This window comes from Ursus americanus, chromosome 30 (genome assembly GCF_024610735.1).
Source record: "Ursus americanus isolate L20-20 chromosome 30, mUrsAme1.1.p, whole genome shotgun sequence".
Taxonomy (NCBI): Eukaryota; Metazoa; Chordata; class Mammalia; order Carnivora; family Ursidae; genus Ursus; species Ursus americanus.
In genome coordinates, this window is record NC_142156.1 from 18,952,729 (window position 1) to 18,964,421 (window position 11,693).

At 42.1% G+C, this 11,693-nt stretch overlaps 1 protein-coding gene across 5 annotated transcripts in view; it reads left to right on the forward strand.

Moving 5' to 3' along the window:
• The first annotated feature begins 213 nt into the window (after positions 1–213).
• CCDC62 (coiled-coil domain containing 62) overlaps positions 214–11,693 on the forward strand; it is a 41,918-nt gene continuing 30,438 nt past the window's right edge. For 3 of the 5 annotated variants that reach the window (XM_045777991.2, XM_087857411.1, XM_087857412.1), the window contains exons 1-5: positions 214–400; positions 2,318–2,510; positions 4,736–4,902; positions 6,861–6,962; positions 9,274–9,445. In XM_045777991.2, the coding sequence (XP_045633947.1) occupies positions 365–400; positions 2,318–2,510; positions 4,736–4,902; positions 6,861–6,962; positions 9,274–9,445 (670 nt within the window). In that variant the 5' untranslated portion in view covers positions 214–364. The remainder of the gene's footprint in view (positions 401–2,317; positions 2,511–4,735; positions 4,903–6,860; positions 6,963–9,273; positions 9,446–11,693) is intronic. The other 2 variants (XM_045778002.2, XM_045778010.2) reach the window with 1 other exon arrangement.

Consider the following 11,693-nt stretch of genomic DNA (forward strand, 5'->3'; position numbering starts at 1 on the left):
GCCTTTAATTTGCTTCCTCGTTCGCTGAGTTACGGTGAAGAACCGTTTCTTCGCGGACCTTGGCTGCTGGACCTCACGTCCACAGATAAACTTTCTCAGAGCTTTGCAGCCCCCGACCTGCACGCGCGAGAGCAGGAGGGCGCACCCGAGGTCTCGCGATAGCCGAGGTGGCCCTTCGGCGACGCCGTAGGCGGGGCCGGCGGGCGCGTTCCTTTGGGCGGGCGGTTTGGGTGCTTGCTTGGACCGGCAGAGGGCGCGGGGCTCCGGGGTTCGGGGCTCGCCCCCGCTCCGGGCAGGCGCGCCTATGGCGTTTGTAAGGTGACGCTGCGCTCACCGACTTTCTCCGGGGGCGGAGGAAGCACCCATGAACCCTTCGGCGACCTTCCTCGCCGGGCGCCAGGTGAGCGGCCGCCGCGGGCTCAGCGTCTCCGCCGGCGCGTCCGGGTGCGAGTGGACAGCGAGCCTCGCCGGACGGGGAGCACTCTTGTCGAACCCGGGTGGTTTTTAAGGAACGGTTTCTGCTTAAAATGTAAAACGATACACAGTACGAAGAGGAGAAACGGAGCGTCGCATCTGTTCCCTTAGCTTAGTAAGAACGACGTTCGGCTCAGGCGCCTAGACGAGCAGCGGGTAACGAGGTGCTCACTTTTTAACGACACCTGGGCGGTTTGGAGAGCTGTTTTTCTATGCGCCGCCTCGCTGCTTGTCCAAATTTTCTTCATGGTAACCTGCGAGGGGAGGAGCACTCTCGTAGCCCCGTTTTACCACGAAGTGTTGAAAGCGAGCTTTGCATTTATGAGTGTACGACGAAAAGTGAGCTTTGCATTCATGAGTACGGTGAAATGAGCTTTTTTCTTTTTTTGCATGTTTGACGTATTGCCTGTTTTCCTACACCGGAATTTGTGCGCCTTGCCGGCGCGCTCATTACCACGTCTCTAGCCACTTGGCGCTCAGCAAATATTTGTTCCGTGAATCAATGAATTAATGAATGGTTACCAAAGACTAGAATTTAAATTTTGTGATTTGGACTCACTTGACCCAAATTCCATTTTCTGTGTTTAGTTACTAGTAAGTAACAGTAATTCATTCGTCATTATTTATTTAGAAATCTTATTTTTTAGAAAGCAGTAATGATATACATCGGCCTCTTCGACTACTATTTTTAAGATAGAATTCTTGAAGTAACACTTTCAGTTCTTTATTTCATGGATGGGGGCAGTACCGTATTTCAAAATGTGCTTCACAATCTTAATAATAGCTAACGTTTGGAAAAACTATGTATCCCTTTCACATGTTTAAGTTGGTATCTAAAATTTTTCCTTAGGAAAAAAAAATAACGATAGCTAATGTTTGTTGAGTGCTTATGCTGTGCCAGGTAATGTGGAGTGCTTCACACAGTCTATCTTGCTTAATCCATACAACTAAGAAGTGTTGTTATTACCATTTTACAGGTGAGGAAACCAAGACTTAGAGAGGTTAAGTAACTTGTGCAACGTTATAGAGCCACTAAAGTGGTTAATTCTGAATTCACACTTAGGTCAGACCAACTTCACCATCTAGTCTTTAAAATGACATATGCCTAAAGGGAATTACTGTGAATAATTTTATTAGGTATGAAATGGCATTGTGGTGATACAAAAAAAATGTTCATTTTTAGAGATGCATGTATGAAGAGTGAAGTGTATTTTTTTTTTATCAACAAAAAGAGAAGGGAGAATTGAAACATGTGGCAGAATCTTGATAATGGTAGGACTTAGGTACTGAACATAAGAGAGTTTATTACAGTTCCCTTGTCTTCTGTGTATGTTTGAAAATTTTCCTTTGTAAATAGGTGTGTTGAGTTTGGACCAATCACAATATTATATTCTTCTTGGTAGACTGAGTATGTGTGCTAGATACTATGAGAATTATTTACATTGAAACAGTAATTATTTCATGTTTTCCTTTACTTGATTGATCCAGAATTGCTGGGGCAAAGTGTGGGATAATATTGTTGATTGATAGAAGGAATGAGTTAAGACAAAAATGCCAAAGTGAGTTTCCTTGTGATTAGCCAATGAAGGTTTTACAGACGGTCCCACTTTTTAAGAGTGGCATGTGTGGTATGACAGAAAATTATAGAGGCAAAGTGCACAGTGGGCATGAACTCATTTAAATTTACATAATTTTGATGCCATGTTATAACCGGTGAATGAAAAATAATTTAACTGTCTTGAATTGGCAGCAAAAGAAGATACAATTATTTAGAAAATATGCTTCAGCTGATTTATGTTATTGATTAGTTTTATTTTGATGTAAAACCACTTTCTCTGTTTAGAACATCGGGTCAGAAGTTGAGATTTCCACTATCGAGAAACAACGAAAAGAGCTGCAGCTGCTCATTGGGGAATTAAAAGATCGCGATAAAGAGCTCAATGATATGGTTGCAGTACATCAGAGACAACTTCTTTCATGGGAAGAGGATCGGCAGAAAGTATTGACTTTGGAAGAACGTTGCAGCAAATTAGAGGGTCAGAAATACATTAGCAGTATCTGTTACACACTTCTGTATGCCAGCATATTCGAAGGGCTCATGGGTTAGACACAAATGTATTTATTTTAAAATAAATATTTGTATTTGAGAGAGAGCCCACGTGTGCGAGGAGGGAGAGGGGCAGAGGGAGAGGAAGAGAATCCTCAAGCAGACTCCCTGCTGAGCACGGAGCCCAATGCAGGGCTCAGTTCCAGGACCTCAGGATCATGACCTGAGCGGAAATCAAGAGTCAGATGTTCAACTGACAGCCACCCAGGCACCCGAGACACAAATGTATTTAAATGGTAAATACGTTAGGAAAAAAAGGGGGGGGGGGCTCACAGAAGAGATAAGAGAAAGAATATCTCAACACAATCCCTGCTTCCCTGGAGGTTAAAGTGAACATAAGAAGCCTTTGTGAACACTCATAATCGGACAAGCATAGTGTGAATTAAGGTTGGGCAGACAGCATAAATGTAGGAAGGGTGCTGGAGAGAGCTCCAGTTAACCTGAAGTGTCAAGAGTGATGGTGAATGAAATTGGTTTTGAGCTAGAATATGAATAAAGATGCCATAGGACTAGCCATTTCTGTTGAACTGACTCAAAGATTTTAAATTTTTGGTGTTGAACTTGATCTTAAGTATCTAAACAGTCATCTTTTAAAAATATAGCAGTCTCAAAAATGGCTTGCAAAAATTTTCTTTGTACTATATTTTAATTCTTTAATCCGTTTAGTGCCTCCCTTAAGTCTCAATGTTCTGGTGACACTACATCCATACCAGACTATATTAGAAGGGAAAACACTAAATCTGTTCAGTAGACAGATAACTGTATAGCACTTCCTTTTTTAATCTTCTTGTTATACAAAGGATTCTATAAACATGACAATCTAAACATGCATTATTTTCCATTTCTTTGATGATCATCTGATTTTACTCTGACCCTAGCCAGCCACACATACATATATGCATAGTGTTTTGATTGCACATTAGATGTAATATAATATCTTACACAAATATGTTAATGAAGATGACATTGCATATAGTCAACAGTATCTGGTTTTCAAATACGAAACTTGAGGGGCACCTGGGTGGCTCAGTTGGCTAAGTATCTGACTCTTGATTTCAGCTCAGGTCTTGATCGCAGGGTCATGAGTTTAAGCCCTGTGTTGGAGTTCCAAGCCCGGTATGGAGCCTACTTAAAAAAAAAAGATTCTCATTAGTAACTAGGGACTGCAAATTAAAACCATAATGAGATACTATTTACACTTATCAGACTGGCAGAAATTTTCAGGTATTGATAAAGATATTATCAGGTATATATAAGGGTAGCAGGTATTGTGGAGCCAGGGGAAGACTCATTCACTGCTTGGGGATGGGGAGTGTCAGTTGGTACAACTACTTTGGAAAATCTTTTAATAGTATCTATTAAAGTTAAAGATATATGTAGCTCATGGCCCAGGATTTCCACTTCTAGGAATATACTCACAGTTCAGAGTACACACGAATGACCTAAGAATCTTATTAATATGTAGATTGTGATGCAGTACGTCTGGGGCCTGAGTCTGCATTTCTAACAAATTACCAGGTGATATCAGTGCTGCAAGGACCCCATTTGAGTAGCAAGGCTCCAGAGAAACTTATGCAAAAATGCACCAAGGTATATGTATAAGAATATTCAGAGCAACATTGTTCCTAATAGCTGCAAAATGGAAACAACCCAAGTGGCCACCAATAAATAATACATATTGGCATAATCATATAATGGATGTTATGTAGCAACAACAGTGCACAGACACTGGTCACATCCAACAATGTGGATAAATCTCCGGATCATCATTTTAGGCAGAAAAAAGCAACGGAAGAACTCATAGAGTATAATCCCAATTATATACGGTTCACATCAAACTGTTTTTTTTAGGGATGTGGTCATAGGTGGTAACACTATAATTAAAAAGCAGGCAAATGATTAAGATCAGGATGGTGGTTCGAAGGTGGGAATTGGAGACATGGTGCTTAGGGTGACATCCAGGGGGCTTCTGGGTTGCTCACTATTCTGTTTCTTGACTTGGGTACAGTATCGTGGATTCCATAATACATTCTTTAAAAAGGATTATCCTTTAAAAAATTATTTAGCACACTTAACCTTTTAATCGTGTGTTTGAAAATGCATTTTAAGCTTCAGATCTGATCAAAAGGTGGTTATTGATGAAATTTCCCTCAGGTGAACTACATAAAAGAACTGAAATAATCAGGTCACTCACAAAGAAGGTAAAAACCCTTGAATCCAATCAAATCGAATGCCAAACGGTTCTTCAGAAGACTCAGCTACAGCTTCAGGAAATGGTTCAAAAGGCAACCCATTCCTCTCTCCTCTCTGAAGACCTTGAGGTTGGTTTTATTTTGTGATAAGCTTCACTAGCCCAAATTCTGTTTGTTTCAGGTATTGAGAAATTAGATTCGAATGTTTCCATTAGAATGTATGTGTGTGGTATGAAAGTCCAGCCGTCCATCTGCCACCGTAGTTTCATGTTCTCTGTACGGCTCTGGTTGGCTGCACAGCGCTGTGTTGTCTGGGAGATGAACTCCATCACCACCTTTCTGACTGTCAGCCCATTTGGTCCAGGAGCATCTGTCACTTTATCAACAATGGGTTAGTTTAGAAAGCCTTTCTCAAGGTCTGAGATGAATAGCATCAAGTTTTGGTAGCTTCACATGATGCTTTCCAAATGTGCCTTATATGATAGAATAAACAGGATCTACATCATGTTAGTGGCATTTTGGGAATAAAATCTGTAAGGCTGATTTTTCACTTTTCCCTTTTACCTGGTCATCAGATATATTTTGAACTCATGTTTTATGAGAGGCACAGAGAGCCATATTTTTGTTGTTATAGTTTTCGTATTATGCTTTTTTTTCATAATGATAATGCCTTTTTAATTTTTTCAGATAGTTCTAGACAATTTCTAGCTATAAAATAAGTAAAAACCATTCTATTGATATGTTGATTAAAAATGGAAATGTAGGGGGCTCTTGGCTGACTCAGTGGGTGGAGCATGTGACTCGTGTTCTCGGGGTCATGAGTTCAAGCCCCACATTGGGCATAGAGCTTACTTAAAAAAAAAAAAAAAAGGAAATGTATGAGAGAGAATGAGCAAGATCTGTGGTGTCTTTTCTTACAAGGATACTAATCCCATCATGAGGGCCCCACTCATGGCTTCTTTTACATCTAATACTCTCTCAAAGGAGCGTCTCCAAATAACACTGTATTGGAGGTTAGGGCCTCAACATATGCATTTTGGGGGGATGCAGTTCAGTTCACAGCAGGAAGATTTTTTTTTATTAATAAACTTTATTTCTTAGAGTAGTTTTATGTTCACAGCAAAACGGAGTGGAATGCATGAATTTCTGCTATACCCCCTGCCTCTGCCGCCAAACACAGTCCTTCCCCTGCTACGGACATTCTGCACCACAGTAGTGCATTTGTTACAATCAGCGAATCTGTTAACATCATTGTCACCCAATGTCGTAGTTTACACCAGGGCTCACTCTTGGTGGTGTATATTCTGTGGGTTTTGACAGATGCATAATGACATGTATCCACCATTGTCGTATTGTACAGAATAGTTTCACTGCCCTAAAAATCCTGTGCTCCATGCCTGTCTCTCCCAACCCCTGGAACCACTGACCTTTTACCATCTCCATAGTTGTGTCTTTTCCAGAATGTCATATAGTTGGATCGTATAGTAAGCTTTTTCAGATTGGCTTCTTTCACTTAATAACATGTATTTAAACTTCCTTCATGAAGATACTATTTAAAAAGCCTAATTTTTCTTTTTTTCCAAATAATATATATATATCATGTAGTTCTGTGGTTAAAAAAAACAAAACCCCAAGTACCTGATAGGTGGGAATACCCCAATATGAAGTGAAGGTCTTTCAATGTAGAGTAAAAAATACACACACACACACACACACACACACACACACACAGGCGCATAGCGGTTCACTAATGCTACTTTATTTCAGCAAAGGAAATCTCTTCCTAATCCAATTTTCATTCATTTATTTTCTTTTTTGTCAACCTAGAATTATACATAGAAGAGATTGGGAAATAGACATTTATAAGCATAACCAATAGGATTCAGTAGGGCAAACAAGCATTGAGAGGATGCTAGAGGTAATGGAGAGAGATATTTGTATTTCTTTTTGATGACTGCTTACTTGGCCCACTTTGTTACCAAATAAAAGAGAGAAAACAAAACAGAACGAGCGCAGATTGTGACTAATGATAGTAATGAAAGCTTTTAAATGACTCAATTGGTATTTTATGTGTTGTTCCCTTGTAGGCAAGAAATGAAAATCTCAGCAACACATTAGTGGAACTTTCTGCTCAGGTAGGACAGTTACAAGCTCGAGAACAGGCTCTCACTACAATGATAAAGCTAAAGGTAATTCAAAATAATACCTTTATTTGCCAGGGCATTTTGTACTTTCTAAAGCATAGTCACATGCATTATCTTACTTAAGTCCCATTGTAAATCAGATGGTAGAGCTACTGACATTGCTGTCTCTTGTAAAATTCTCATTTTAGGGGGCCCCTGGGTGGCCCATTTGGTTGGGTATCTGCCTTCGGCTCAGGTCATGATCCCAGGATCTTGGGATCAGGTCCCACATCAGGCTCTTTGCTCAGCAGTGAGTCTGCTCTCCCTCTCCTTCTGTGCTCTCTCACTGTCACTCATTTTCAAGTAAAGAAATAGAATCTTTAAAAAAAATAAAATTCTCATTTTAGGGGCACCTGGCTGGCTTAGTGGAGCATGTGACTCTTGATCTTGGGGTTGTGGGTTTGAGTCCCACATTGAGTGTAGAGATTACTTTAAAAAATCTTAAAAAAGGGGCGCCTGGGTAGCGCAGTTGTTAAGCGTCTGCCTTCGGCTCAGGGGGTGATCCCGGCGTTCTGGGATCGAGCCCCACATCGGGCTCCTCCGCTGAGAGCCTGCTTCTTCCTCTCCCACTCCCCTGCTGTGTTCCCTCTCTCGCTGGCTGTCCCTCTGTCAAATAAATAAATAAAATCTTTAAAAAAAAAAAAATCTAAAAAAAAAAAAAAAGGCGCGCTTGGGTGGCTCAGTCAGTTGAGTGTCTGACTCTTGATTTTGGCTCAGGTCATGATTTCATGGGTCATGGGAGCCCCACGTCAGGCTCCATGCTCAATGGGGAGTCTGCTTGAAGAGTCTCTCCCCCTGCCTCTCCCTGCACTTGCACATGCGCACACTCTCCGTCTTTTTCTCAAAGAAATAAATGAATCTTTAAAATAAAATAAGACTCATTTTAGAAATGAGGGAAACAAGTTTAAAATGATGTCCCTACGACATTGAGAGAGGAGACAGGACTCCACTTTTGGTCTCTGTCTCCAAGGCTCATTCCATGGTTTAGCATGTCAGGATTAACTTGTTTTCTTCCAAGGTATCCAGTATTCCTTCTCATGAAGTTATTGACAGTCGGATTGCTTGTTAGTGTTTCTTTGTTTTTGTTTTTTAATGGAGAGAAAAACTGTTAGCAATCCAGCAGTTGATAGAGCCACTACCATGCCATGATTAGTGACTGACAGTCTCTTCTGCTATAACATGTGTTTGACAGCTGGTGAGTAGGGAATGATTTAGGCATAATGGGATCCTCATGCTAGTTCATTCGTGATTTCCCCCAGCATTTTAATGTTTTAAAGTGGTCATGGGCAAGCTTTCTTAAAAGTGAAGAGAAAATATTAAAATGTACAGAACTGTCTTTAGTCAAATAGTGACCAATTTAGTGGCTTTGACAACTACTCTGGTTTTCGTTGTGGCAAACTCCCTGGTGAGCTTGTGAGTGCTAATGAAGATGCTGGAAAAGACTGACTAGTGTGTCGGCCCTGGCATTTGCTGAACTGTGTTTGCATATTTAATGGGCCTGTTGTTTTTTGCTACCAGTCTAATCACGAAGTTCCATTGGTCTGCCAACCCTGTTTTTCCCAGAAAGTCTTCCTGGTGTGAGATGTGCAGACCGTGAGCATTTCAGGAAGGCATATATGGTGCTGTAACAGGAACACTTGTCCTTAAGCAGGGCTGAAATCTGCTACTAATAACTATTATATATTATAGCTATTATAGTAATAGTTCTTCCGTGTGAGTGGGGGAGGGAGGGAAACTTTACTTAATAATTTTATACTTCTAGGTATTGTTTGAATTTTCCACAAGCAGATACCTTTTTTTGTACTTAAAACCACCACCTCAACAGTAAGAGGTTCTGATTTGGGTAGTTGGGAATAAGGTCTTGGAGTCTGCCGTTTTAACAAGCTGAAACAAAGGGATGGAAGAGAGGGGCCTGTGCAATTTATCTGTAGTCCAGAGAATAAGCCCCCCCTCCAAGGGCCACCAGCTCTCCTACTGCAATTATAGTCTCTTGAGTAATCACATTGTGGTTGTAAACTTTCTGAAACAGGAAGCTGTGGTGGTTCATGCGTGGTTCCAGGGGCCAGCTGGCTAGGTGCAAATTGGAGCTCCATCCCTAACTAGTTGTGGAACTGTGGTCTTTTTACTATTGACTCGTCTGTCACATGGGGATAACGGTAGTACCGTCTCAGAGAGTTCCTGTGAGATTACACGAGTTAATGACGAAAAGTGTCTAGAATGAAACCTGGCACGTGGTGGTATCTTAAGTGAGATCTTCGTATACTGATTAGTTGAAACTTAAAAATCTTACAGAACAGTCTTCAAATTTGGTTCTTAGGACAAAGATATTATCGAGGCCGTCAATCACATTGCAGACTGCTCAGGAAAATTTAAACTGTTAGAGCATGCCTTGCGAGACGCGAAGATGGTGGAGACTTGTATTGTGAAAGAAAAGCAAGATTACAAGCAGAAATTGAAGACACTTAAAATTGAAGTCAATAAACTGAAAGGTAAGGAAGAGACATCAATTCAAGCATTTCATCTTGGGCACATATTTCTTCATTTGGGTTTACTTCGTCTTGTGATTGAGAGGTCTGTTGCTGGCCTTAGAACCTACCGGGAGATGTTCACTTCATTTGTACAGAATTATGCTGCAGTTTTCATGTTACAAGGTAAATAACAGACTGGGGGAAACTATAATGTGTGATATTTTAAAAATAAGCTGTCTTTGCTGTACCAGTTAGCTACTGTTAATTTATGCTTCATAGCAACCAGCAACATGCAACCAGAATCATTTGATAAGCTCAGGTATCAGCCTAGTGGGAATTGGCTCATCTTGGTTGGGCCCAGCCGAGCTGCTCCTCTGGGGCGACTCCGCTTCGCATGTCTCACTTCTCGCCAGTTGGCTGGCCTGAGCGCTTTTCCCCAGTGAAGGCAGAAACCTTTAAAAAAAAATTTTTTTTTAAATGTTTTATTTATTTGAGAGAGAGAGAGAGAGCACAAGCGGGGTGGGGAGGCAGAGGGAGAGGGAGAAGCAGACTTCTTGCTGAGGAAGGAGGCTGACTTGGGGCTTGATCCCAGGACCCTGGGATCATGACCCAAGCTGAAGGCAGACGCTTCCCTGACTGAGCCACCCAGGCGCCCCTGAAGGCACAAACTTAAGAGAAGAAGCCGGGGCACCTGGCTGGTTCCGTCGGGAGAGCATGCAACTCTTGGTGCCAGGGTTGTGAGTTGGAGCCCAACGTTGCATGTGGAGCTTACTTAAATAGATAGATAAAAAAGAGAAGAAGCAGAAACATGCAAGGACCCGACACACCCTCTGTTGGCTAAAGCATTATGTGGCTGAACCCAGAGTCAAGCAGTGGAGAAGTATCTGTCCCTCTGTGAGAGGAATGCAGGGAGGGATGGGGGATTGCCACTAAAAACGCGATCTGCCAGGGTGGCTTTCTGGCGCATGTTTTATGTTTGAAAATTCCTTTTGTGTTTTTCTTTTCTATTTTTGTTCTCAGAGTAACTTCATGATTCATTTCCTTCTGAGTAATGTTACTTGAAGTTTTATAAAGAAGGGGAGGCTAGGTATACCAAATAGGTTAGTCCTATTTATGTGAAAGTGGATGTAGGTGGTGGAGTAAAAGCTTAATTTGCCTTCAGAGGGCATGGAGGTAGGCCCACTTTTCTCTGGCCTTTCCCACCCTGGGGCAGAGTCAGTGGTCATCATGCTAGACGTGGAGACAGACTCCCACTGTGCAACCAGCAACCTTAGAATGGCAAAGTCATGTTTTGGTGAAAGTTACTCTCACCTCTGTTCATAGTGGGTACCTCATTGTTAGACGGTGGAGGAGGCACAGTAGAGTACCTCCAGACTGAGAAGGCACTTTGACACTGAAAAGCGAAGGAGGCCACTCCATACCATTTACATGGAGTTTTATTCAGGGTGACTTACTGATGGGGGGATCGGGCAGACCGTGATCCTGGTGCTTACATAGCTACTCTCTGCAAAGTCCAGACCTTAATCCACAGCTTTTCTAGAACAGGGGGCTTTGTGGTGAGGTCACAGGGTGGTTATCTAAAGTGGTGCCATCTGTGCACTGGAGGGAAGATCAGAATAAGCCTTCCCGAGTTCTGTTCAGGGCTCACATAAACCTCCAAAGGGCCTGGAGCACGTAGGTGCGGGGGAGGTCATTGCACGGACATGAACAGGATGGAGTCAGGATTTTCAGCACTCCTACGCCCTGAGCCAATGAGTTGCTGTTGAAATTGTGAAAGTTTATTGTGGTCAATTTAAAAGACTCAGCCTTCTAAAATCTTGTTCTTATGATGCCCTGACTTGTAGCAAATCATACGCTTTGTCTACGTTTGTAGTTTCAGCTAAAACCATAATCACACTGTATACCCTTGACAGCAGGGACAGGCTCTGTCATCTCTTTAAAGAACAACAAGGTAATGGACAGTGGACTAGAGAGTGAGGGGAATCACCTCAGTTTGGGTGGACTGGGAAGGTGACTTTGCGAACATTTGAGCAGAAGCTTGGATGGTGGGAAGAACTAGCTGTGTGATGATCTGGGCCCAGAGCCTTGCAGGCGGAAGGAACAGCAAATGCAAAAGCCCTGGGTGGGTTTTGAGGTTGGCACATGTTCAAGGAACAGAACAAAAGAAGGGGGAGAGTGATAGGGCAAGCCAGGCCATTCAGGGCTTAGGGTAGTGATTAGGATTTCATCCTAAGGGTGATAGGAGGGCTTTTAGAAGAGAAGTGACGTG